We start from the raw sequence: 27970 nt of genomic DNA, 5'->3' as shown, positions 1-27970 counted from the left end.
GCCAATAGAAATATTTCCACCAATGTTATTTAATTCCAACTGGTGGGAGCTTTTAAAAAACACAGATCAACATTTCCTTGCAGCGTTTGCAACCCAAACATCACAGCCTTAGCCGGCAATATGAGTGAAACTGACCAGACACAGACATCAACATAACTAGTCTCATTTCAAATATGTGAGAGGTACAAAATGTAAACAGTGAAAAGGAAATTAGACATTAAAACTCAGTTGTTCTTAATATTCTCAGGGGTTCTTTGCAACATAGGCAAGGAAATTAGATTTCTTTGAAAAAACAACTGATGTTAATTTGCCAGTGTACTTTAAGCCCTGAGAGAAATCTTAGCATATTTCCCTCTTGTCCTGCTGCTTAAGTGCATGGAAGCTGAGCCACCTACTTAGAAAAGTGCTAGACGTCAGTGAGGCGAGGATATCTGAGCTCTAATTTGGGATCCATTTGAGTTTCAGTGGGCCTGATACTGACCTCACATCAATGTCAGCTAAGAGACAATTGTGTGAGGCTCAATCGTGTAAATGGAGTGTGAGCGAGAGCAGCATCAGGCCCATTAAACCAACAGCAATTCTCAGTTTTTCTGTTGCCCTCTGTGCCAAACCCTGACTTTCCATTTCACTCCAGCCTAAATGAAGGAAAGAACAATGAAAAACAAATAATGACAGCCCGTTGGACTCCAGGCCTTGATCATCTGCACAAGAAGGAAGACATTGTGGTTGCTAAATCTGATTGCACCGGGCCAGAGGGTGTCTCCGAAGCATCGGCTGACAGACAGGGTTAGTTTTAACACAGATTGCATACCTGTTGCCTCTGTACAGAGGGCTGTATTTGTACCACATGTATTAACAACTGCCTGCCACAGGAGTTTGCAAAAGAGGGTTTGGGATCAGTGCAGGAACAATGCCAGGGAAGAGCCCTGTTCACTGCAGTCCAGGAAAGAGCTCCCGATGCTCTCATGACACGTCAGACTGCATTCCAGGCTGGGAATCGCCTCGTTCTGACAACGGAATTCAAACCCCGGCTTGGGTGTCACTGGCAAGCATCTTCCAGACAGTTTTTGGATAACAGGGACCTCCACGTGCTGATTCTTTTTTAAAGAGGAGGGAAAACGTACGCCATGTCGCCAATGCTCTTGGTCAAAGAGCTGTAATGCAGGACACTGGGTTCAGAGCAGCAAACCCAGGGCTTCTATAGAGGGAGAATATCTACCCCTGCTGCTGTGCATATGTCCCCACAAGTATGCCGGGAGCTTTCCAGGTCTTGGTGATCTTCCGTCCTGCAAGCATGACACGAGCAGCCCAAGAACGCAGAGAAAGGATACTTTGAAAAAAAGTAGGAATCCAAACTGGTTTATTTGAACACCTTTTGTTTCATCTGGGGATGGGGGGAGGGGGGAGATCTGGGGAGGGGAAGGGGTCAAGCTTGAGGAGCAAGTTTTGATGAGAACAGGCACCTTGTACTGTTTCGAACACTGTAAATAATAATAAAAAGAAATCACCACCATCCCACCCTGAAGCGTGCCTTCACATCATGCTCTTCCTGTACTGAGACTGTGAGATCTGTTTGGGTTTAGGGTCCGACGGTTGCAGTTCTAACTGTTTGTACAGGTCCCTCAGCTCTTTAATCTCCTGTAACACCTTCTTGGCTTGGCTCCAGGTGGAGGAGGCCTCACCCAGCAACCTCTCTGTCTCCCGCAAGATGCTCTCAGAGTCCGACTTGGAAGAGGAAGAAGTGGTGGTGGCGGCAGCGGCGAAATCTTTTGTCTTTCGCTTCCCTTCCCCATAGCCCTTCACCTCCGTCAGCAGTTCCTGAGTTTTTTCCAGTTTCAGTGCAACCAGTTCCTGTATCCGGGCCAGCTGCTCGGGCTCACCCGAGGCAAACTGAGCCTCCAGCCCCTTCCTCAGCACCGCCCGGTGCGCGGAAGAGTCCCGGCGAGACAAAATCTCCTCCATGGAGGCACATTTGTTCTTTTCCGAGTGCGAGAGCTTTTTGGGGACCTGCGGGGTGTACATGGTCCCTTTGTCGAAGGCGTCGTTGCGTTTCCCAGTTTTGTCCCATGAGGTCGCCTCCCGTCTCGGCAGGCTCACTGTCCGGCCTTTCTCCAAGGACTTGACGTTCTCCGAATCCGACCGGCGCCGGCCGGCAGCGAGGTGTGCCACAGACTTATCCAGGTCCACCCGAAAGCTCTCTTCACAGGTCCCGTGGTCCTCTGGAGAGGCGTCTTCCTCTTGGATGAGGTCCAGTGTCAGCATGCCATCCGACGTTGAGGTAGATGCCTGCAGAGCGTGGCGAGAAAGGCGGGAGTCATGAGCGGATGGACGAAGAGGCTGCCCACCCATTACTTTGAGCATCATAGCAACAATGGCACTAATCAACCTCTCTGTGCATTTCTAATGAGCCCATCAGCAGGGGGAGTCTAGGGGCTGAGGCTCAGGACACCTGGGTCCGGTTCCCAGCTCAGACACAGCCGCCTCCTGTGACCTTGGCAAGTCTTTTAATCCACCCTGTGCCTCAGTTTCCCACCTGTAAGGCACTTCTGTACTCGGAACTAGAATGAGACATGCCTTTTCATTTCACACAGGCCAGGAGACAGCCATCAGGCCTCACCAACCCGGGTTGCATTTCAACCCAGGGATAAAAGACTCTGTACCTTCTTCCATCCATTTCAAAATAAATAAATGTATAAGGGATTGCTAACATCGGAGGTGACCTATCTGAACTTGTGCCCAGGGTTTAGCTTACGTACCACAGCCATCAAGTGTCCCCGTGTCGGAGGCCGTCTGGAGTGTTGGATTTTCGCTCTGTCGCGGGTCGGATGGGCGAGGTAGCTGTCCTCCTCAACAGTCACCTGCAAGGACACACAAGCATGACAATAAAGGCTGTCAAGCATCCCAGTGCCTGAGAAATGCAAACCACAAGCCATCACTCCCTGCCTCTGCAACTGGAGCCGGGTCAATAATTCCTGGTGCATAATTTATTTAACCAGTTTTGTCTTTCTGTCTATGATCTGTCCATGAGCTGATGGCAACACTTTCCAATGTTGCCACTGTGCAGAAAAATTTGCTCATTTCTTCAGGGAGGAACTCTCAGCCGGCAGATTGTTTGAATTGCAAACTGCAAATCCGACAGTCAAACATACAGTTTGCAGGTCACCCCTGGCAAATATGCCAGCTAATAAAAAAACCCAGCTTTGCATTATGAAAAGCACCAGCGAAACCCAAAAGCTCTAACATTTGCCAAACATCATTTGACTCAAAACTTGCTTTGAACTGGAATCAGTTATTTGGGAGGGGCAAAAGTATTCCACTGGCGGTAACTCATCCGAACCTTCCAGACACTGGCAAAGATTCACGTGATGTGCTGTCTGTCCTTGAAAGGCATTTGCAGAGCACTAAATGGTAGAGCTTTTGGTAGGGTCAAAAGCAAGAGAATTAAGAGAATCTAATCATCTGTCTTAGGTTTTTATACTGCCACCCATCACTGTAGTATCTGACCAGCTTCCGTGTAAAACAATTCACAACAGGGAAGTCCCTAGACTTGAATTACAGGTGAATGTGGGCTGAATTGATCACAGGGCATCACATCTGAGTTCTGGGAGAGGGACAGGCTAGTGTAAAACCATCTGCTAGGCTGTTAAACCATTTTGTGGCCCTCCTTTGACTTGCAGACCCCATATCTGCCATGGTAAACCATATGCAAGAGCACTGCTTTCCCAGACTGAGAGCTGCTTGCACCAGTTGAGAAAAAAGGTGCAATTTTATGCTGATGTAGTTAAACAGATGCCACTTTGCGTGTGGACACTCCTACCTATTTATACCTTGTTTGCATCAGTTTTGCTTGTGTTGATAAATGTAGGCCTTGTTTGCATGGGGAAGTTGGAACAATACATCTTTGTTTTTTCCAGCAGAAACTCCCTCGCATCCTCACACAAACAGCCTTGTTTTGGTTCATCCCGCACTTTAGTTCACAATAATGCAGCGACTTTGGAAGTGACCATATTCTAACAGGAGTGAGATCATATCCCCATGCTGGCCTGTGCCCCGACAGTTCGTCCTCCTGCTGCTATCGTACAGAGCATTGGTGAACAGCTGGATTGGCCTGTCTGGTTACCTGTGTGCATGCCACACCTACAAGCGCAAGCTGAACAGAGACAGCCAGCTTTAAAATGATACAAGTGCATTGTGAGGTGTTAGGCTCCAGCCAATCCCTAAGCTGGGAGCTGGTCAGGTGACTCGCAGGGCAGGTATATAAGCCTCACGGGAGACAGAGCAGCTCAGTACGCCCAACGTAGCTTTGTGGCTTGGAATTGTCCCGTGCCTGAGAGAGGTGACAGACTTCATGGGCCTTAACCTGCTCCAGCCCAGCTCCCAGCCCTACTCTTACCTTGTTTCCACCCTGCTCTTGACTCCTGATTCCAGCACTGACCCCCAGGCCCAACTACCACTGCTCTAACCTCTAAGCATGACCCATCCTCACCTCGGTCCCTGACATGCATCCACATAGGGCTTTTCACTGGCTCAAAAACCATCTTGAGTTAACCGGGTGCAACTTCTGGGTGCAGGCAAGGCCTTGCTCAGGGCCTCATTCTCATCTTTACCCCTTTGCATCACACTTGCCATGGGGAGGTGGGAGGGATGGGGCAGGGGATGCTGCTCTCTGGGTAGTTAAAAATACAAGGCCCAAATTCATCCTTGGCTATTAGCTAGGCCCTGCGCAGACATTTATCTAGAGACAGTCCTGCCCCAAGGAGCTCACAGTGTAAACAGACAAGACAGACAACAGCGTGGATTCCTGTGCACTTTGGTGAGGGCAAGATGGGCCTCGCATCTCATCTGTTTTCCAGGTGACCCCCTGGGTGCTTTATGGGGCTGTGCCTCAGGAGGCTGTTCTCCCAGGATAGATAGCCCCTGGAGATAACCTAGGAGTTGCCCGAGGCATATGGAAGTCATGCCTCGTGGCATGTAATCACTGCTGGCTTATTACGAGCTAGATGGTCACAGAGGGTCCACCAGAGCCAGCGTTGCAAACGCCGATCCCCCCACGTGCCGACTGCCCTTAGCCAGAGCCCAGTGGCTTTGCACCATTGGTTTTGAGGCTGAGAAAGAGGGACATGCTTGCGCTGGGCTGGGAAGTGCGGGCGGCCTTCCCCACGACAGGTTCGTCTCCTCAGCCAGCGGCAGCTCGCAGCAGCCAGCCTCCCAGCCTGGGCTGACACATTCAGGATCACAGGGCTCATGCTACCGTGCTAAAAATAGTCGTGCAGACTGTGCTTTTAAGTCGTGGTTCAGGCTCTGAAGCCCACCCCCCACCCCAGACTTCATAGCCCGAGCCACAGTCCCTACACAGGCTGGGAGACTGGCTGCTGTGCAGTCATACCTGAGGCAGGAGAGCTGAAGCCGAAGGCTTCACTCAAGCTTAAGGCTGAGACAACAAAGCTGGGGCCCAGCCCTGAGAGAACTTCTCACCTCGTCTAAGATGCGGTTTTTGGCTCGGGTGATGGCGGAGTTGAGGGCGTTGATCCAGGACTCTTTCTCTTCCGGACTGACGGCCAGGAAGATCAGATTTGGTGCCTAGGAGAGAGGGAATTCATGTCAGTGCTGTGCACAGCGCCCGGGCGGCAACGCGTCGGCTTGGTCCCCGGCCACCGTGACGCCGCCAAGAAAAGGGTGTGGGAATATGCACAAAGCCTGGAGTCTCCGCTAACGCAAGCCAGCGCAGCTCCACCCAGCACACAATTTATGGTAGCAGAGAACTAGACTGGGGGTCTGTTTTATTTCTCAGGAAGAAGCATATCCAACCAGCCAATCCACAACTGCCACTAACAGCTGAAATGTTTCCAGTCTTGCTAAATGGTTCGGTTACCGGTGAAGGATCTGGTCCACGTTGAGACCATCCCAAATGCTTTGCCTGTCCCTTCTTTAGACTACATAAGAACATAAGAACAGCCATACTGGGTCACACCAAAGGTCCATCTAGCCCAGTATCCTGTCTTCCGACAGTGGGCAATTCCAGGTGCTTCAGAGGGAATGAACAGAACAGGTGATCATCAAGTAATCCATCCCCTGTCGCTCATTCCCAGCTTCTGGCAAATAGGCTATGGACACCATCCCTGCCCATCCTGGCTAATAGCCATTGATGGACCTATCCTCCATGAATGTATCTAGATCTTTTTTTAACCCTGTTATAGTCTTGGCCTTCACAACATCCCACTCCAAGGATCTGGAGCTAAATGATTGGCTTATTTAATTAGAGAGGCCAGAGGCTGGATTCTGCTGCCATTACAAGTCAATGGCAAAAACTCCTAGTCATCACTCAACACTGCAGGATCTACTGCCTCCAACAGATGGAGGTTCATAGGTCTTAAAGCCAGAAGGGTCCACTGTGATGATCTAGGCTGACCCTCTGCGTGGCACAGACCAGAGAATTCCTCCCAGGGGTTCCTGTGCCCAACCCAATAATTTGGGCGTGGGCGGGGACACTAGATCTTGGAGAAAGACAAAGTGGGGGGACTGGGCTGTTGGCTCATGCTGCCATAGTCAGTACAGCCTGATCTCTTGGTGAAGGTGAGCACAAGCTGAGTAGGAAGCTGTACCGTGTTTCCAGGCTGTTTGGAGTGTGCTAGCGTGAACTTGCTGTGGTTCTTTTTGCTTCTGCTTTTGGACTTCCTGAGCTCTTCGCATTTCTCATAGTCGCTCAGGTCAAACACTTCCTGGATGTTTTTTTCATCTTTGACCTACGAAGCAAAAAGTAGCAACTGTCAGTGGCGGGCTGCAGCCGACAAAGGTCTTCCGCTCCAGACTAGCTACTGCTGGGATGGCTTTGGTGGAATCACTCAGGGTTTATACATTTATAGAGTGTGTGGTGTAACTCTGTGTGTGCTTATTATAATTGCTTTCCGTTGTTGGAGCTGCACTGCATATCTACAGAGCCCCACACCTGATGCTAGAGCATTGTCTGTAGTCCACCCAGTACTGATGTCAGAGTAGTATACTCATTTATTTTTGAGGGCGCTTTCCAGTGACACACTTTGGAGTTAGGTGTCCACCTACCCTTCAAGAGGAAGGATGTGGTTAGAACACTAGCCTGGCAGTTAAGAGACCTGGGGTTCAAATCCATGATTTGCTGCTGGCTTCCTGTGTGACCTTGGGCAAGTCACTTTGTCTGCCTCAGTTTCCCCTCTGTATAATAGCACTCTATCTCGGGGAGTTGGGGGTTGTGAGGATCACTATATTAAAGATTGTGAGGTGCTGCTCAGGTACTACAGTGATGTGGGGTCCTATAACTATCACAGGGACCTGATTCCCATTGAAGGTCAAATTCTATCTAACCGTCCTTTGAACTTTGAAAATCTGCTCCATTGATTTCTAACCTAATCTGGGATTTTCAAAGTCAATCTGCCTTGTGCTCCTCTATTTAGACCCTTATGAAAATCTCCTCCTTGATTCCTGAGGGATTTCAAGGGGGGGGGCAGAGCGCCCAACTTCCTTAGGCCCCTGAAAATCACAGCCCAAGCGCTAGGCACTGTTATAATTTTTAAAAGCCGTACACACAATGAAATTAGCCATGTAAATTGCAACACGTGCTGTAAGGAAGCCATTAACGGCCCCCCCACAGGCTTAGAGCTCATGGCCAGTGTTTCCTAAAGCGGTGATGGGTACGGGGTTCCTCAGTATTTGGGATCCCCATGTGAGACAGCTTGGGCAGGGCTTCCACAACACCAAAGGAAGTCACCAGCAAAGGTAGCTGCTCAGGTCTGAAAATCAAGCTCCTTGGGAGTCTTAAACGGGGCCTCCAAAATCAGGGCCCCCTCGTGGACCATAAGTCCCAAGAACCCCCTGCCCCATCCAAGAGAACCAAACCTTTTGCCCCGTTTTGTGAGACGAATAAGATCCCACTCCTTGGCTTGCGGGGTGGGTTTGCAGAGAGCTGTGTGCCACGCAGCAGGTTACACACACAAAACGGTGGCCATTATCTGCAGACAGACCTGTCGGAAAAAGCTACAGTTCTCCCTTGGACTCTCATAACTGGTCACATCCTTGCCCTGGCTAACACCCCTCCCTGCCACTTATGCATCAGACCAGACAGCGGGCATAGGCTGGAGGAAGGAATATATCTAGTTCTATATTGAAAAACATGGCTTTGGTCTTGTTTCCCCGCCTCGAAAATCAACTCCAAACGGTGCCAAAACACTGCGCACGATCTGCTGAGCTAAAATTCAGGCACACTCCACCTTCTGTATCATTTTTACACCAGTGTCCCCCTGTTGACCCCGCTGAGCCAGACTGATCCTGAGTGACACCAGCGTCAGCAAGGGGCGCTCCATCTTTGTGCACGCGCTTGTGTCCCGTTGTGTGCGTGCGTGCGAGAGCCGGAGCGTCTGGAAGCGAGTGGGCGTGTGTCTCTAGATTAGCAGATGCAATCACATTAGCGCTCAGTGCCTTTCGGAAGATGGCACAACAAAAGTTCTGGAGGATAAAGATTAGCACTTGCTATTTTTAACCTGGCTGCATTATTACAGCAGCCACGACAGCTGATTCAGGAGCCAGTCCCAGGTTTCTGATATGGCAAAGAAGCCACTTCCCCTGTTGCTGGGCCTCACCTATCACAAAGAGGTGAACAAGAAAAAACCATCAAAGCACAAAACTTCAGAGCACAGGGTACAGCAGCCTGGAACCCAGACAATTAATGGTGGACATGGACTGCTAGCCCAGCTCATCAGCTGCTTCCACACACAGTGTGTTTATGCAACCCCTTCAGAAGAGAATGCATTTTCAGGGCCTGATTTGCATTTATACTATGGTCCCTTTATGCAGCATCCACCATACTTATGCACCTATATGATCCCCATTATCATAGATTCTAATGTATTTATCCTCACAGCCCTCTGTGGGGCAGGGCGGTGCTATTATCCTCATGGTATAGATGGGGAAACTGAGGCACAGAGCGAGGGAGTGGCTTGCCCAAGGTCACAGAGAAAGTATGTGCTAGAGTAGGAACTTGATCCTAGGGCCTAGGCTAGTTCCCTAACTACTGGGCCACCCTTCCAGTGCAAAGGGCCCTTAATGTGGGTATAACTGTAACTTACATCCACTTTAAGGCCTTTATGGAAGAGGGGACACCTGGAGGGGAGCAGTGGCTGTGGATCAGCCCATGCATTCCTCCCCAGGGGAATTCCTGACCGCCCAGGTGGATACATTGGGTTGGGGGCTGGGAAAAGGGTTTGGCCTCTTGTGTACAACAGGGCCTGAGCCCTGGCCAGGCTCCTGGGACTCCAGGCTTCATCTAGTCTGAGCCTTCCCCCATTATAGGATGGGATTTTCAAAGGAGTCTATATGAGTTAGGTGCCCAGCTCCCACTGATTATCAGCAGAAGCAGAATTGTGCCCTACATGCAGTCATGGGGCTTTGTAATGGAGTTTGAGCAAAGATTGCCATGGAAACCATGTAAGTATCTATCTATCCATACTTGAACAAGGCAGTATATAAATAAAACCCAACTATGGGCTAGATCCCATAGTCTGTGCACTGTAGAGCTTTTATGTACCGCCAGTATCTTCCAAAATACCGTCTCTTTCGAGGGATCCTGTTGATCGCTGCCCTGTTCACTTGCGATGGGCAAAGAGACCCCCCTGCTGTCACACTCCAGCCAACAAATTACTCATAATTCCAGATGTTGCCTCATTTAGGCCAATGGGACTTCACTGACCCATAAGTCCTTTCATGCACGCAAGAGCTCACCCCATCACTGTCAGGTTTGCCACCTGTCACGGGCAATGGAGAAAGTGCATCTCAAATGTCTTGCTTCCGGCACAGATTAACGCCTACAAAGCTCTAGAGAACTCAAGTGCACAACAGGCCGAAACCAAAACCCTGGATTTAGCCACTCTTGATCTCTGAGGAGGTTAAAAATCAAATGTGGGATTGGATTCACGGTTTGCAAATGACCCCTGTCTTGCTGATGGGTTGAGCAAACACCTCAATATCAGTGCACCCCTGTAGCTTAGCGCACTGAAATCCAGATCCAGATGCAGCCAATCTTTACAGAGAATGCATCACAATGGATCACTAGAATAGACTGTGGCATGAATAACTGTAATACACAGCAGCAATTGTCAACCTGTGGTACGTGTGATAAGCGTGGTTGGTTTAATTTGGCCCCCTTTTATAATACCGTCCGCAATTACATGAACACCGTCTTTAGTTCCATGATCACTGACTGTTTTTCCCTCAGGATCCCTGCCTCAGTCAGCGCACAGAATGGAGGAGGCTCACTAATGAGCAGCAAGTCAATATTTTGTTTTCTGCTGGTTACTTGTGCCCGTTGCTCCAGCTCGATGCCCCCGGAAGCACTCCCACTGATTTCCGGGGTGGGGGTGGGAAGACACAACTCACTCCTGTTCGCAGGGATGGATTTTGGGGAGCTGGATGCTTTGAAAATCCCAGCTTGAATCTGTATCACTATAAATACCCAGGGCCTGGTTCTCATTTATTCCAAGGCTCTGGCATTGGAAAGGGGACGTAAACTGAGTGGAGCTGTAATTTACGCCCATTTGAAGGTGCCTTTGTGCTGCCAGAGTGGTGTGAAGGGGACCTGGTGGCACTGAGAAATCCGGTCCCTTAGCGGTGACGTGCTTTTCACACCTGTGACATTGTTTTCACAAGCTGCCAAAGGTGCCCAAGCCTCGGATCACAACAGGACTCAACAGCTGATCCCTCCCACCTCCCTGCTGCCTCGAGATGTAGCGAGAGAAATAAGCAGAGAAGCAAAATGACCTGGATGGTGGATTCAGTGAGCAAACTGCAAGGCCAAAGAGAGAACCTCACAGGGAACCATCCACTTCGGTATTTCAAAGGTACCAGCCGGCCACCTCTGCCCCATGTGGGAAAGTCAGACTGACAGAAAAAGGGGGCAAGTAGGTGGAAATGTATTACATCCATGAGTCCTCAGCCGCATGTCAGAGAAGGGAACACTGACAAATACACCCTCTGAAATGAATCACCTGAAACAATCACCCTCGGCAAAGCCCGAGTTATCAAATCCCAGTGAACTGAGTGTCCCAGTTGCCTGCAGTTTGGTTCTGTCCCTTAAGAGCTGCCACTGCCTTTGCCTGAGAACGGTCTTTTTTAAAGAGGCTAGTCTTCAGCCAGCACAATTGCTTGAATGCCAAGTAGTTCACAAGGCTGGCTATCTATCGCCTTAAAGACGGGGCTCCAGGCATATAGCCTCTTCTGAGCTAGTGTGTCTCTCTCCGCTTCGCACTGTTCCATTCAGTATGGTGTTTTTGGCATGATCTAGCCCCACCATTCAGGCCAACCCTCAGTTTCTCCAGATTCCCAGTGCTCCCCGAGACATGCAGAAGAAGAGGGTTATATGGGATATGCCCAATTCTCTTCTTGTGTAAAATGGAGCATTTCCATTGATTAGGATGGACTGCCAATGACCCCAGCAGAGAACCTGACCCTATGTCTTTTCAGAATTCAAACAACATATGTTTCTTTGGAAGAACATTTCAGGTTGCCTAGAGGACCTAGGAAGGATGCAGCCGAAGAGGCTTAATGAAATACTGCGGCTATTCCTACCAGGGAATAAAGTGCAATTTCTCCATCAGCTCGAGTGATCTGTAAGGAGAACAGCGAGGAGTGGAATAAAGCTCTTGATTTTCGCTTTTCTCAGAATGACCCATCTCAGTTAATCGCAGCTCTGGTTGGCTCTGCCTCTCCGGAGTTAACCCCAAACTCAGAATGTTCATTGGGATTGTTCGATTCTTTTTCCCAGTTGAAAGAGTTTGGGGCTTAGAGTTTCAAAAGTGAGTAGTGATTTTGGGGACCTCTTTTCTGGGGGAGCCGAACCTGAAACACCCTTAAAGGGGCTTGATTTGCAGAGTGCTGAGACCAGGCACCCAAAGTCTCTAGCCACTTAATTTTTTGCAAGAAACAAAATAGAAGGTAAAAACATGATGATTTATGATTAGCATAATTCTAATCTATATTCTTTGTACTACTCTAATAATGTATCCATATAAACACCCATGATCTAATCTCTCTAGCTAATCTGATCTGCTTTCTTGAAACACGGTAAAGCAAGGAAGGCTGTCCCTGGAGACTGGGAATGGGATATGCAGCCTTTCTCCTTGAGCATTTTGTCTTCAAATTTTTCCCCGTTCAGTTGCTGAAAATCTTTGCCTGTGTATTGGCTTATGTGAAATGAGTTTGGTTGGGTCTCAGCCCAGGTCCTAGGGGGTAATGCCACCATGAAAATCAGCCTGATTCTTTCCAGGCAAGGATGCAAATGGAGATCGAGCTCCCCGCTCCCTCTTAGAGGGGGTTCTCTCCCAGGCAGGGGTGAGACATGTAACCAACGCAGGTTGGGGAGGACACTTGCCCTGCTGCTGTATTTGGTCTGTGGAGACCTGAGGTCTCCAGTGCTATTGATCTGGCGTGTTTCATTACACTCAGATCCACTGCCCTCTTTTGTCATCCATGCCCCGTCACTGAAGCCAATGGATTTGCACAGGTTTCCCTTTGACTGGTAGCTCTTTGGGGCAGGGACGGTCTTTGTACTCTGTGTTTGTACAGCACCAAGCACAGCAGTGTCCTGGCTAATGGCTGGGGCTCCTAGGCACTACCATAACACAGCTAATACATAGTAAGAATAATTTAATCAGGCAGAACGTGGCCCAAAATGAAAAGGAGTCTACAGGGGCGTTAAGTGGGTATTGGTCAGGCAAGCGACGAGCCAAGCTTACATTATGCTACATCGTGTTCATTTTGTTGCCCCATCCTCCTCCCCATCCTATCTGTCCCTTTCTAGCTGCCCATTGTAGTAGGAAGAGGGCCTGACACATAAGCCCCTGTATCAGAGCCCTGGTATGAGTCAGGACCTGCTCACAAGAACAGGGCTGATATTGCAGAAATAAAACATTCCTAAGACGTGCTAGGCACAGAGTGCTCGCGCAAACACATCCCGATATCAAGTGGTACCAGAACATCCCGGTATCAAGGATGGTACAAAAACATTCCCCAAGGATAACAGGAACACACTGACCCCTCCTAAAAGATAGGATCAGGATGTCAGTATGTAATAGAGATGTTTTAATCAAACCAACATGTACAAGATGATGGGTGATAACTAGCAATGTCAGGGGGCAGTAACTAGCTGTGTCAAAGAAGCAGTACTAACTTGTTTGTATCGGGGCATAAAGATGTATCTCAGAGGAAGAAGTATCTTTGTCTGGAAAGTCCTGCCGTTCACTGAGCTGGTCCATTGTTATGGGCATACATGTATCAAGGTCCAGTAGAGTCTGCGGGATACTAATAAACCTGGCTGGGTGCCTTCGTCCCTTACCGGATCTTGTGGTCATTGGGTGGTTCACTCAAGGTCTGCCGTGCCAGCTATCTGTGCAGGGCTGGGGCATCACACAGAGGGAACACACACACGCAGCCAAACATCTATCAATGTCTAACCACACCCATCACAGGTCTGACATCTGGGCTGTAAATGCTCTGTCACCTAGTGCAAGTCACTTCACCTTTCTGTGTGTCAGTTTCCCCATCTGTTTCATGGGAAGAATAATACTAGCTCTCCTTTGTAAAGTGCTATGAGATCTGCAGATGGAAAGTGCTTGATGAGATGTTGGGATTCTTATTATAGTGAGCCTGGTCCTTGATTGGAGTCCCTGGTTCTTAAAGCTAAAACTCAGTGCATTGAGATGATGGTGATTTTATTGTAATAGCCACTGGGAATCCCAGCCATAGGCCAGGACCCTTGGTACTAGGCACTGTACAAACACAGAACAAAAAGACGGCCCCTGCCACACAGAGCTGAGAATAGAATTCATTAGTACCAAGACGAGAGGCTTCCCCACTTCACCTTCTAACTTCAGAAAAGAGCTTAAGTAGCTAAGGAGTTTCTTTTCCTTTGCCAAGTAGATCCAATTCAATGGACAGAGAGGTAATTAGTGTAGACAATACGGTGATGAAATGACCCAGTGAAGAGTGATGTTATCCTTATGTCAGGTGCGCCATTAATCCAAGTTTGCAGTACCTGTAGGTTTTGATCCTCAGTTGTCTGATGCGCGAATGCACTATGCATCTATAGGGCCCTATCAAATTCACAATCATGAAAAACATGTCATGAACCATCAAATCTAGTCTTTTGTGTACTTTTACCCTTTACTATACAGATTTCACAGGGGAGACCAGCATTTCTCAAATTGGGGGTCCTGACCAAAAAGACGGTTGTGTGGGGGGGGGAGGGACAAAGTTATTGTAGTGGGGTCGCAGTATTACCACCTTTACTTCTGTGCTGCCTTCAGAGCTGGGAAGCCAGAGCGCGGTAGCTGCTGACCGGGCACCCAGCTCTGAAGGGAGCACCCCGCCAGCAGCAGAGCAGAGGTACGAGTGGCAAAACTGTCCCATGCCATGCTTACTTCTGCACTGCTGCCTTCAGAGTTGGATCAGGACCCCTGCAGTTAGAACACCATGACATTTCAGAGTTAAATATCTGAAATAATGAAATTTACAATTTTTTAAATCCTATGACTGTCAAACTGACCAAAGTGGACTGTGAATTTGGTCTGGCCCTATGCATTTAGCTACCTGCCTACCTGCTAGCAGAGGATAACCAGAAAATAATTACATGAATAATAATAGTCCATAGCTCTCATCTGGCACTTTCCATTAGTAGATTTCAAAGTGCCTTACCAAGGAGATTGGTTTAAAAGATCTGTTCTAGGAATTATTTTGGGGGAAGTTCTATGGCGTGTGATATACACGAGATCAGACTAGATTATCAGAATGGCCTTGGAATCTGTGATAGCATCAGATAGGGAAACCGAGGCAAAGAGAGGGGCAGTGACTTGCCCACAGACACCCAGCAGCAGAGCCAGGAATAGAACCCAGGAGCCCCGAGTCCCAGTTTAGTGACCTGTCCCATAGGGCACACTGCTTCCCTGAATGAGTTAAGTTACCCTGTACACATAGCGAGACTTCAGTATATCTTTAGATCAGAAGACTAAGCCTCATATTTATCTGGTGCTTTGGGTCCTAAATGTCCCCTCAGCACTGAAATGCAGGCCCCTCTCAGTGGAAAATGTGAGCTGTTTAACACCATACAGCAGTTTGGGGCAGGAAATGAAATGAATAGTGTCACCATTTGAAACTCCAGGGGGAATATAGGAAGGCAGAATGTAAACCCCTTGAATTACAGTTTGGCTAGGACACACCAGCTCTTGTGAAAAATGCCCTAGTAACTACAATGACCCCAGGGATCTTGAATACCACATACCAGGGTTTTTCACATCTCTTCCAAAGGACAGCAGGTCTGAAAGAAGTCCAGTGCCTCTTTAGATTTACGTATCCCTGATAAAGGCCTACAGAACAATGAGTGGGACAGAGAACTAGATCACATGCTTCAATTGACCCTTTCTGATAAGACCAAGGAGCTGCTCAGTGCAACCAAAAGGCAACCCCGCTGAAAACTGATCATAGGAATTTTTTTTAACAAAATCAAAAATTTACCTTTGGAACCCCCAGCCACATGATATATGTGAGTTCAAGAGCTTAGAAGGCCTCTAAAAAGTCTCTTTGCTAATGAGAAATCCTGAGTTACATTAGCTCAGGAGTCCTGGGGACATGGTGCCATGATGACCCTAGGCATGTCATTTAATTTCTTTATGCCTCAGTTCCCCCATCTGTACAATGGGGAGAATGACAGTGCCGTACCTCTCAGGGGGCTGTGAAAGAGAATGCTGCATCCAGTGGAAACTCCACAGGGGATTCAGGAAGGCAGGATACAGCCCCGTGAAAGGCAGTTTGCCTCAGATCACCACATCGGATCCATTCCTGCTGGGGAGTGCTCAGATGGTCCAGTCACTACAAATAACCCTCTTGCTTCAGACAGATCAAGCTGGGACAGATCAAGCTACTCAGATGAGGAGAGCCACAAGGAGTAAGGGGGTTCTGAGGACAGCCTGCTGGGCTCTGCTGGGGGAGGAATACCTTGGTTTTGTTGTTACTTTGTGAGTTTTTCCTTTGGAAAATCAAACTGCGCCCTGAGGGAAGGGTCTGAACAGATTGTAGGGGTGGTATCAGCTAGTGCTTAATTTGTAATGAAAGAGGTGCCCAGGCTATGAACTGCCAAGCCTAGAGGTGCCAGGGCTCAGCCCTGGCAAGCCCCGGCACAAATTAAGCCCTGGTATCAGCCCTTACAGGCCAGCATCTGCACTGGGCTAAACAGCTAGCAGTCTTTGCTGACAGAGCAGTTCCTAGGTGAATGTTTGAGGGCTGTGAAGTGTGAGCATCATGCAGCTGAAGGCTCTGAATATCTTGCATCCTTCCCTGTCCCCTCCTCCTCTCCAAGTCCCGCTTTCTCCCTTGGCTCGACTATTTTTCTTTCTTGCACGTTCCTGGTCAGCAAAAGTCATTCCCAAGATCAAACTCAGCCCAGCATGGCATTTGCAAAGACCCATGTCAGCAGCAGGGAGAGAGGAATTTTTTTCAGACCCACCTATGCTAGGGTTCCCCGTGGCAGCCCACACTGTAGCAACCCAGAAGCTGAATGGCTCAAGGAATTGGGAATGGGATTTTGGTTGGGGTCATTAGCTCCCATCTGGTCCTGGTTGGGAGGGGCTGGCAATCACTACTATCTAATAGCTGTTGGGTGTAATGAGTTGGTGGGTCTCAGCTTAGTGCACAGGTCACAATGTTCCCTCTAATTTTTGACAGGCCGTGCGCGCAAAAAATTTCTTCTGTGCAAATTTTTGTGCTTCTGTGCATCGGTTTGTGCGCGTGGTGTTTCGCCGTGTGCGCAGGGTTAGGATCTGTATGTACGCACACGCACACAGCTCAGAGGGAACAGTCATAGGATATGTCAAAGCTTTGGGCTGGGGATGTGATTCCCAGCTCAAGCAGGCCTACTCGCACCAGAAACAGAGTGGTGGAGAAGGGACAGGAACAGCTAAGTGCCCTGAGTATGTGCCTAGCGTCTGGGATAGGGACCGATTCAGGGTGGCTAGCTCTTCCCACTGCTGTGGCTAGCATGGGTGTGTCTCCTCCAGCAAGAAATCACACCTTCAGCTCAAAGCACAGATGTGCCCAAATGCATCACTGTCTAGGGCCCCCCTGTGCAGGCAGTCCCCGTAGAAAGGCCAAGGGGCGAATGGGCCAGGGAGACAGATCTCCATGCTCCCAGGGCAGGGCTGCGGCGTGGCTGCTGGGGAAGATTGCTCAGCTGCTGTCTCGCTCTGTGCATACAAAGGGATTCCTTCTCCAAGGGATCAATCTGGCACCTTTCATAAGCACTGAAATAATAAATAAGAGCGAAGGCCACAGCGGGGAGGAGTGTTCCATGAATGGAACATCCACTAACGACACTTACAATGATGAGGATGATGATTTATGTTACAGGAGCTTCTAGAGAGCCCAGCCGAGATGCAGGTAGCAATGCAGTGGGGGCTGCACAGAGACATAGGACCAGATCCTTAAAGGGATTTAGGCACCTAAAGATTGAAGTTAGCGGGAGCTGCTGGGGCTCCAGATCAGGCCCTTGTCGGCAGAGCAGTGAGTCCACAGGAGCTAATTCGGTTTGCCACTAGCAGGTGGTATTTTGCTGAAGTCACCACCCATGCGTTATTAAAACTCTGGCAGCGGGTCAGATCCTCCCCATTCCTCACCCTCGCCCCCCACATTCCACACCCTTCTCATTGCCTCCTGCCACCCCCCGAGCACTGCAGCGTCAGCCCTAAAGCGCAGCGAGAGATAATATCCCCAGCTGGGCACGGGGTACAGGAATCTAACTACCTGGCCCAGGCCTTGTTGGGCAGAAACTTGGGCCAAGGAAGCAAAAAACCTGTTCTCAAAGGCTGCTGGGGGTAACTCTTCTGATTATCATCAAGCGAACTAAATCTAGAGGGCCTGGCACTCATCTACACGAAGGCCCAAATGCAGCTTACACTTGAGACAGACACCAGGGAAACTGAGGCACAGATCAGGGAAGAGGCTTGCTTAAGATCACCCAGCAGGTCAGCAGCAGAGGCTGGAATAGAACCCAGGTCTACAGAGGTCCTGTCCTTATCAATGATGGCACTGGCTTCTAGCTTAGAGCACCCCTCTAACGCTGTACCAGCTGTGAACAGAGCAGCCTTCGGGCCGGTACCTTCCGCCAGCAAATTAATGACATTTGTGCAGATATTTGTGCAGAATGATATTTGTCCAGACAATGCTGGGGCCTGGGACCACCATGACACAACATGGACTGATGCAAAGTGAGTTATCAGACCCTAAAGTGACCCATCAGGCGTCTCTTAGGGCACGAACCAGGCTCTGCCATGCATGTCTACCCTGGGCCACTCTTGGCATGTCCCCTCTGTGGGGAAGTCCCATATGTTTTTCCTCCCCGAGGACCTTTTGAGCAGCAGCATTAGGGCAGAGACAGGACTCCAGTGTAGCAAACCCAAAGGAAACTCTTTGCTGAGCAGGTTAAGTACAGGCTGAGATCTCAGTGCTTCTCCTGGGTTCTCCAGGCCTGTCCCTAGGGAGAAGACAGGAGGGTGGGAGGATAGACAGGATAGAGTGTGGGATCTGCTGCAGAGGGCACAGCGGAGGGGTTGATGGAGGGGAAGGGACTAGACTCTGAGAATGGAGAGGTGGCGGGGAGGAAGTTGGATAAGGGAGGGCAAAAACAGGAATAGGCCAGGATGGAGGGAACAGTTCCCAGCCTCCCGTGCTAACTACCCTCAGCCACGCCGGTCCAGAGGACGAAGTGGGTGCGTGGAAGGTGGGCCGTTCAGAACTGTCACACCCATGCATGCTCACACGACAGCGCCACCTGTAACGCCTTCCAACGCCCGTGAGCATGCACGCACACGGCAGGGCACACTCATGCCACGCTCGAGGAGACACGCCACCGCTCACGCACTGTGCACATTCCCCCAAACACACGCCACAAGCCCACTCCTCACAAGCGGCAGTGCGGAGTCAACACACGCTCCTCCTCGGGGGCTGGGGCGTGCCAGGTGAAGAGCACAGCTGCAACCCCATGTGCCAGGTCACACCACCGCTCACACAGGTTTGACCCGGCCACCCCACTGTCCTGATGGGGCCGGGCCACACCTGAGCAGTGCTGCAACCTGGTGCTTCAAAGCGGTCGGGCTCTGGCCCGGAGGGGCTCCCCAGCTCCGTGGCCTGTGCTGTTCCAAACACACGCACAAGCAGCACCACCTTGTACACGCACAACGTACGCAAACAACACCACACACACCTCCCAGGCTGCACATGCAGCTCAACAGCGTTCAGACGGGCTGCAGCAAACTCGAGCCGAGAGTGCAGCCAACTTTTCGAGGGCTCTCGAGCTCACTGAGGCGAGGCTTGCATTAGCGGCTTCAGGAAGCCCACCAGAAAAGCACTTCCTCATTAACTTCTTGTGAGCACAGAGTCCATTTTTGATGGCCATGGGCTTCCTGGCAGGAAGTGGTAGGAGCCCAGCTGTGTGCTGTGTTAGTCAGGCTGTTATTCCCGAGTGTAAATCAATAACAAAGCCGTGCTAGAAAGAACAGAACAATTACCAGAAATGTGGGTTTGGGGAGGGGGATAGGGGAAAGGAATGCAAAATGCCTTGCTGCTTACCAGAAATCAACTCCAACCAGCCTGTGTTTTGTTATTGGGAACTTTCTGGCCACCGACCAAATGCAAAATAACAAAGGTTTTGCATCGTTTATGGGACCAAATTGCAGCAACGGCTAAAGATTTGTGTGTTAGGTCGATGCAATGGGATACACAAAGCCTTCGGCCCCTGCTAGCATTTGGTGTGCCGATGAACCAGCAAAAGGTGCGTGGCTTTATTAAAGGGTGCACTAGAGGCAGAGCAGGTCAGAGAAGTCTTGCACAGATTCCAAACAAGGGTGGGGATCAAACTTACATTAAGACTGTTCACATTTCTTCTTGACAAAACTCAATACACTATGGCTGGGGGTTTCAACCCACAGTGGGGTCCGGATTTCAGAAGAGCCCATCTCCTATGTGGGCCCCTAAATAATAATCCCTTGTTCTTACCCAGCACTTTTCCTCAGTAGATCTCACAGCCCTTTAAAAGGAGGGCAGTGTCATTCTCCCCATTTTACAGAAATTGACAGGCAACATCAAGGTTTGTTTCCTAGTTAATATGAGATTTAAGAGCAAGAGGCCCAGGTTCTCGGCTGGTGCAAATCCACATAGCTGCCTTTGATGGAGCGATGCTAATTTACACCGGCTGAGGAGCTGTTACTGTAACAGAACCTTTCCAGAGTAGCAGCCGTGTTAGCCTGTTGCCGCAAAAAGAACAGGAGTACTACTCCTGTTCTTTTTGTAACAGACCCTGGAATCTAGACTCCCATCAGCATATGCTCTCTCTCTACTACCCAGGGAAGTGAGACTGAGATTTTACCCCAACATCTAGGCAACCTCCACAAGCTATCCCCGCTCACATCTCCTGGAGGGGCCTGCTCTTCCGATCCCTCCTCAGCTGTATCGTCCCCCTTCACCTCATTGGGGTTGCCTGTAGCCCCTTCCTAGTAGCAGAGTGTTGTCAGTGGAAAGCTATCTCAACTCAGCACGAAAGCACAGCAGGGGCTCCATTTCCTCCATTGGGCGTAATCTGGTGTGTGAAAAAACAAAAGAGGCTGCGTTCTGCTCCGCTCGACCAACCCAGATTTATTAACCTATTTGTAGGCGCTGCGGGCACCTGTTTCCATGAAAGCTAGCTTGCACAGGATGGCCAGCAAAGGGGAAGACCTATGGTTCAGAGAGGAGATGAATGGGGAACTGGCTACGGGCCTGCTGCTTGGAGCGGGAGGAAATGCTAGCTATAAATGTCCTTCCATCCGTTCTTGTGAGTTTGCATTTGTTCTCTAGAATGTCCAGAGATCCAAGGGCCAGCCACGGCCAAAAGAGAGCAAACAGCGGGGTCAGATCCTAAACTGCACAAGATCTGGTTTAAAAAGAGTGTCATACTTAGAAGTGCAGAGAGAGACCGTTTTACGCACATGGAACGCACCATATGCACCCAGGCAGAACACACAGATGTTGCTTGTTTGTCCGCAGAATGTCACATGAGGGAGAATTGCTCCCCCCCAGGCATGTTCATTTGTATGTTGAGACTCACAGAGACATATCCCACCTGCACATGTGCCCACTCTTCATGTATACACACACACATTCACAGAGACAAATTATTCATTTTGATGCTGACATATGCTGCCAGACGTTACCCCTTTAAGACATATATATCCACAAACACGTTATTCTTCCAGGTAGACACACACATGTTCTCTAACGCGCATTACCCAAATGCACACAGTCTTCCATGCACATGTTCGTTCACACACATTGCTTATTGTGACACACGCCGTGTTGTTCCCTACCATTCGATACATGCCTGGTCACTGACACGGATACACATTATTCATTTAGAAACTGGCACTCACATGACTGTTCACATGCAGAGAAACTGCTCATTTAAACACCTGCTCAGGGCACACCAATACTGTGGTGATAGGCGATGGATAGATGTGTTATTTCTCCCTACGTACACGTTCGCTGGCACAGACTCACGTGATCATCACTGAGACTCGGGTACAAACACGCGAGTTCTCAGTCAGACACGCACGTTACTCCGCAATGCCCAGGGCCATTGCATGGCACCCCAGGGCAGAGTCTTGGGCCTGTCTACACCACAGAGACGCATGCCCTTCTTAGAGGCTGCCCCTTAGCTCCTCAAAGAAGAGGAAAGTAGCTCCAGTGACAGTCATTCAAAACCCAGCCCCATGCAGTGCTACTATTCCTGGGCCCAGGCTACTCAGGTGTCAGTACCAGAGGCCGGGCTGGGCCTTTACATTAACCCTTGACCAAGCCGGCAGTAGGTCACTAACCAGAAGATCCATCTATTTGCCCCCCAGTGCTCCAGGAGCATGCATGGGATGGGGGAAATTGGAAGAGGGGAACTCTGCCTGTCCTGGAAGTTAGACACAGAGTAAAATCCAGCCTGCATTGCACTCTGTGGGTGTGGGGAGGGGTGATCCCTCCCCCACACAGTGGGCTCGCAGACAGGACAGCTGCCGCAAAGCTCACAAGCACCCAGCGTGTGCACTCGGGCCTCTCCTGGCTATTTCAGTCTCTCTCCCTGCAGACTCAGGAAGGTTACACAACATGGGTTACATATAGGTCATCCCCGGAGAGGCTTCCTCCTCCCCAACCAGGGCTAGCATGCTAGGGTGAAACCCTGGCCCCAGTGAAGGCCATGGGGGGCTTGCCATTAGATTCAAAAGAGCCAGGATTTCACCAGATTTCAGAGTAACAGCCATGTTAGTCTGTATTCGCAAAAAGAAAAGGAGTACTTGTGGCACCTTAGAGACTAACCAATTTATTTGAGCATAAGCTTTCGTGAGCTACAGCTCACTTCATCGGATGCATACTGTGGAAAGTACAGAAGATCTTTTTATACACACAAACCATGAAAAAATGGGTGTTTACAGAGATTTCTGATCCTGCACAACATAAGAACATAAGAATGGCCCTACTGGGTCAGACCAAGGGTCCATCTAGCCCAGTATCCTGTCTTCTAACAGTGGCCAGTGCCAGGTGCCCCAGAGGGAATGAACAGAACAGGTAATGATCAAGTGATCCATCCCCTGTCGCCCATTTCCAGCTTCTGGCGAACAGAGGCTAGGGACACCATTCCTGCCTGTCCTGGCTAATAGCCATTGATGGACCTATCTTCCATGACTTTATCTAGTTCTTTTTTGAACCCTGTTATGGTCTTGGCCTTCACAACATCCTCTGGCAAGGAGTTCCACAGGTTGACTGTGCGTTGTGCGAAGAAATACTTCCTTTTACTTGTTTTAAACCTGCTGCCTATTAATTTCATTTGGTGACCCCTAGTTCTTGTGTTATGAGAAGTAGTAAACAACACTTCCTTATCTACTTTCTCTACACCAGTCATGATTTAATAGACCTCAGTCATATCTCTCCTTAGCCATCTTTTTTCCAAGCTGAAAAGTCCCAGTCTTATTAATCTCTCCTCCTATGGAAACCGTTCCATACCCCTCATCATTTTTGTTGCCCTTTTCTGAACCTTTTCCAATTCCAATATATCTTTTTTGAGATGGGGTGACCACATCTGCAGACCCCAGCTCCACATCCTCACCCCTGAATCATGGCTTTCTGCCCTCCTGCCTGGAAAGGCACAAACTCAGCTCCACCACTTAGACAGCTACAAATGAGGATATTGGTTAGCAGTTCCGGTGATGTTACCGCATCTGCTCAGAGAATCATAGCAGCCATTAAACATCTGCCTGCCTGTTTCAGCATAATCCCTGCAGCTCACTGTAAATTTACCGTTATTATTGTCTGCCAATAATACAAGCTATTCCCAGCCCCTCCCTACCTGCACCGATGGGATGGCTCACGGTATCTGGGTGAAGCAAACAGCTCACCTTTGGCTTATGTGCAGCAAAGTGAATTTCTCTTCTAGGCCCTGATTCAGGCAAACACAGAAGCATGTGCTTAAATTCCATCCAAGTCAACTGGAGTTGAAGAAGTTGATCAAAGTTAAACGTTTGGTTACGTGCTTCCCTGAATCAGGGCCCTCGTGCAGAAGAGCAGTTAACATGCAATGGTAGCATTCTGGGCAGTGAATAAGGAAACATTCTCCCAACCATTTAATGCACTGATCTATCTATGTCTCCATATCTGCATATCTATCTGTCTGTCCGTATAGCATATGATCAGAATCAGTCTTTCCATCTAGAATATCTTGCTACAGTAGCTAATCTACCTCTCTTGTCTATTTTCTCTTGGTCTGTGCATTTCTAATGTGCTGATCCCCTAGTTCCCAGGCCTAATTTACAAGGAATAAGCCCCAGCCATGCCCTGTTTCTGTGGCCATCGAGAGCATATTTGGAGTGAGTTGTGAAAAACTGATAGATGGGAAGCCCAGACCAGGCTCCCCCCCAGTTAGTTCTCCAATCATCTCTCCATTGCAATAAACTCAGATCCATACATGCTCTGCCATGCTCAATGATGTCATTAGCCTCTTTGCCAAAGGATCCTTCTCCCTCTGCGCCACGTTATTTCTCATCGATAACCTGGGCGATGTTACCTGACATGCAGGCAGTGGGACCTTCCCTTGGCTGTACACACATGAGTAAGGGCTGCTGGTGTGAACCGTGCTGCGGGATGGGGCCAAGGGCATAGGTGCTCTAACTAGGTGTGCAGGGGATGCTTCTGAACCCCTGGCTTGAAGTGGATTCCATCATATACAGGGTTTACAGTTTTGTTCAATGCTCTCAGCACCCCCACTATACAAATTGTTCCAGCACCCCTGGCCGAGGAATTTGATTGTTTATCTACATCCTGGCCTATCTCTCCATCCTCATTCACACCTGTAACCCCAGTCCGGACACCGACACCCTCCTCGCTTCTGGTACACATGGCACCAATTAACACCAAGATTTTATTTTGAAAGATCCATCTGGTTTAAAACAGACAAACAAACAAAACCCCCAATTGGGTGGATTTACCGATCCCAACATCTGTGTAACAGGGAAGGGATGAGCCAACCCCTGCTAGATGAGGACAGTCACAGATTGCAATGCCTGTGCTCAGAAAGCCACATCCAATAAAATCCAATACATTAAACCAAAAACCCTCAGACCGTTGGAACTGAGACAGGGGTGCTTTGTCCACCCTCTGCACTAACAGAATGTCAAAGCAGTGGTTAAACTTTACTTGTGTCCTTTCCTTTGGAAAAACAACTGAGCGATAAGGGACTGGGCTTGGAACCTAAAACCCCAACTTGTAAATCGGTCTGTCTGGCATCCTAACCCTGCTGTTATTTCCATTTGGAAAACGATCAGGGCGCGAGGCTGCAAACCAGGCCATTGTGGAACTTGATAACAGAGGGCAGACATAAGGAAATACGTGACTATGGGGAAAGGAGAGATGAACAGCTTTAACATTTGCCAAGCAAATCGTTTCATGTATCGGCGCTGGAAAATGTCTCCCCGCCAGTCCTCTGTGGGAGACTCCAGGGCACCGTTGTGGAGGTTGTTGTTGTTAGAATCAACACACAAACCCAACCCAGGTCTTGTTTGAACTGACAATGCAGAGCCAGACAGCAAAAAGAGAATTCCCCATAGTAACTCTCCAGCTAGCAAATTACATGATGGTTAATAAACACCATGGATGGAGACTCCCCGGTTTCGAAGGGGTGTTGGATAAACACTTTGGCTGCTCAGTTTGCTTTCAAAAGGCAAAGGGAGGATGGGTTGCAGGGGGAAGCGGGGAGGAGAGACATATTAAACAAATCCTACCTCTTTTTCTGAGATATAAAGCTGATCTCCCTTCAAAACCACATAACGGTTTTTCCAGATTTCCCTAAAAATGCCTTTCCCGCAAAATTTCCGAACCCAGCCAACCTTCTCTGGCTGCATGGATTGCTGGTTTCCATCCTGTGGCCCCTGACACAAAGGGAGGGGGAGGAAGAGAGAGAAAAGGGATTATTAGAGGGTTTTATTCCCCTATCCTTCACCCTGCCTTTTTCTCCAAGTTTGCCCCCCCCCACCCCCACCTTGCCCACTCTCCACCAATGCTGAGACTTAGGTACTTTGCCAGTTTCACTCTGCAGAGATTCCCCCCTGCAGACACGAAGCAAAAATAATAATACCCAAGGCATAGAGCAAAAATCACAAGCTATATCTCATTCTGTGCATGAGACAAGAACGGCTGTGATGTTGCATCCATCTCATCCAACATGCATTTGCTACCGGGGAGGGAGGAATTCCAACTAACTGATTTTTTACTGCAGCGCAAATTGCATATTTGAGCCTTTGAAGAAGAATTTATTCCTGGTGGTGAAAGGCAAGCGCAGGTTTTTATTTGCCATCTCTCGAAAGGCAAACAGATACATCCATAGGTGCGCTACTCAGAGACTCTCCGTATAGGAGACACAGAGAGATACACAATGTCTGTTATGTGTGTTTCATGCCTTCCTTGCACTCAAAATGAAAACCGCATGCTCCTACATCCTTTTTTACACTACACAACACGACTGGATTTCCTGGCAAATTTCAAGTGAGGAAGAGACTGTGAAGCTGGAGAGAAAGAAAGAAAGAAGGGGTGGGTCGGGGTTTTTGTTGTTGTTGTTTGGTTTTCTTTTTGCAAAGAGAGGTGGGAGGAAGTCTCAACAGAACAATAAAGAAACACACACACACACCCCAAATACCCCAGAACCCCTCACCCCAAAGAAGAAGCCGTTTCAACTCACCCTTTTTGTAGAATTATTTTTTTTCATCATTCCTTGGTGTGATCAGGCTGGAGGGGAGAGGGGGAGGGGTTTGGGGTGGGGGGGATCAGAGCGGAGCTCCTGACAGCAAAGAGGCTGGAGTTGATGTGTCTGTTTTTGGGTGGTGGTGGGTGGGGGGTTAAGGGGGGAGGGTATATGGGAGATACACCGGGCCCCTCCCCTCTCTCTGCTCGCCCTTTGTAGATCACAGCAGCTCTCCAGTTACACTACAGAGCAGCCTGCCCCTGTGGCCCACACACACCTCCATGGCCAGGCACATGGGTTTGCACGGAAGGGCTGATTCGGACCCCACAGCTCCATCTATAGCCAGGCGCGCGTGACGTCCCCGGGGGCAGAAGACGGGGCGAGTCCCAGCCCGCAGAGGGGTTTCTTCTTTGTGTCTGACTCGCTGCTGGCTCGGAGGGGCCGGGGCGAGCTTTGGGCAGGGCTGGGAGTTGTCAGATGGCCCGGGCGAGCAAGGCGCTTTGCCCGGGCACAGGGCGCGGCGGCGCCTGTGGGCCAGGAGCAGCCCTGGCTGGGATCTGCTGCAGCCACGAGCGGGGACGGGAGAGGGGGTTTTTCGCCAGGGCTGGTGCCCGGTAAAGACGGGCTCAAGCGGCAATAATGCAGAGTTTAGCTGTCACGCTCCCGGAAAAGGGGGGGTTGGCGTGGGGGCGGGGGTTTGCCTGGGGTTGGTGTTTTGTTCATTTTGGGGGGTCCTTCGCCGGGTTCTATAATTCCCGAACCATCACAGGGCAGGACTGGTGCCGTGGTACCTTTGGGGCTCACATACCTTGTTGATAGATAGATAGAGGGGGTGCATGGGGATAGATAGATAGATAGATAGATAGATAGATAGATAGATAGATAGATAGATAGATGGGGTGTATGGGGATAGATAGATAGATAGATAGATAGATAGATAGATAGATAGATAGATAGATAGATGGGGTGAATGGGGATAGATAGATAGATAGATAGATAGATAGATAGATAGATAGATAGATAGATAGATAGATAGATAGATGGGGTGAATGGGGATAGATAGATAGATAGATAGATAGATAGATAGATAGATAGATAGATAGATAGATAGATAGATAGATAGATAGATAGATAGATAGATAGATAGGGTGAATGGGGATAGATAGATAGATAGATAGATAGAGTTAATGGGGATAGATAGCTAGATTAGATTAGATTAGATTAGATTAGATTGGATGATATAGATATAGCCTTACAGTGGAAATGTTCAACCTGATTCTTTAGTCTGGCACACACCCACCCTTTGCTGATAGCCGAGTATATTTCAACACAAGTACTTTGGAAGTAATGCTGTGAGAATACTGATGATGTACTTCTGTTGTGCTGTTAGCATCCTCTTAATACATTATGTGCTGGAAGCAAAAATTGACATTGAGCACTTGGAATATAAAGTATTTCAAGGCCATTTGCAGAGGGAGCGATGGGTCTTTCACCCCTTTTTCAGCAGCTGGTATGTCTGTGGAGACCCCCGGTGCTGGGGTGTGCACCCCATGCCAGCCTTGGTGGGATTAAGGAGGGCCAGAGTGGCCAGTTAGGCTACTGGGCATTGCTTGGGAGAGGGCAGACCAGGGTTAATTGAAAGTGAAGCCCAGCTGGGGAAGG

At 49.3% G+C, this 27970-nt stretch overlaps 1 protein-coding gene across 2 annotated transcripts; it reads right to left on the bottom strand.

Moving 5' to 3' along the window:
* Positions 1–40: 40 nt before the first annotated feature.
* PLEKHO1 (pleckstrin homology domain containing O1) lies at positions 41–26379 on the bottom strand. Of its 2 annotated transcripts, none has more exons than XM_084613816.1 (6): positions 26306–26379; positions 25353–25499; positions 6603–6743; positions 5476–5580; positions 2757–2858; positions 41–2286 (listed from the first exon to the last, which is right to left on the bottom strand). In XM_084613816.1, exons 1-6 carry the CDS (start codon positions 26333–26335, stop codon positions 1534–1536), a joined length of 1278 nt encoding a protein of 425 aa, XP_084469942.1. In that variant the 5' UTR covers positions 26336–26379; the 3' UTR covers positions 41–1533. The 2 variants fall into 2 exon arrangements, with proteins under 2 accessions (XP_084469942.1, XP_084469943.1); XM_084613817.1 differs by lacking the exon at positions 26306–26379 and adding an exon at positions 25706–25729.
* Positions 26380–27970: the final 1591 nt, after the last annotated feature.

This window comes from Lepidochelys olivacea (assembly GCF_965140295.1).
Source record: "Lepidochelys olivacea isolate rLepOli2 genome assembly, chromosome: 24".
In the NCBI taxonomy this organism is placed as follows: Eukaryota; Metazoa; Chordata; order Testudines; family Cheloniidae; genus Lepidochelys; species Lepidochelys olivacea.
Note: the sequence above shows the minus strand (reverse complement) of the source record. Positions and strands in the feature narration are given on the sequence as shown.

Coding starts and splice junctions, on each gene's coding strand:
- PLEKHO1 (XM_084613816.1), bottom strand. CDS start 26,335: ATGATGAAAAAAAATAATTCTACAAAAAGG. Junction 25,500..26,305: donor AAAATAATTCTACAAAAAGG/GTGAGTTGAAAC, acceptor CCTTTGTGTCAG/GGGCCACAGGATGGAAACCA. Junction 6,744..25,352: donor TTTATATCTCAGAAAAAGAG/GTAGGATTTGTT, acceptor TTTGCTTCGTAG/GTCAAAGATGAAAAAAACAT.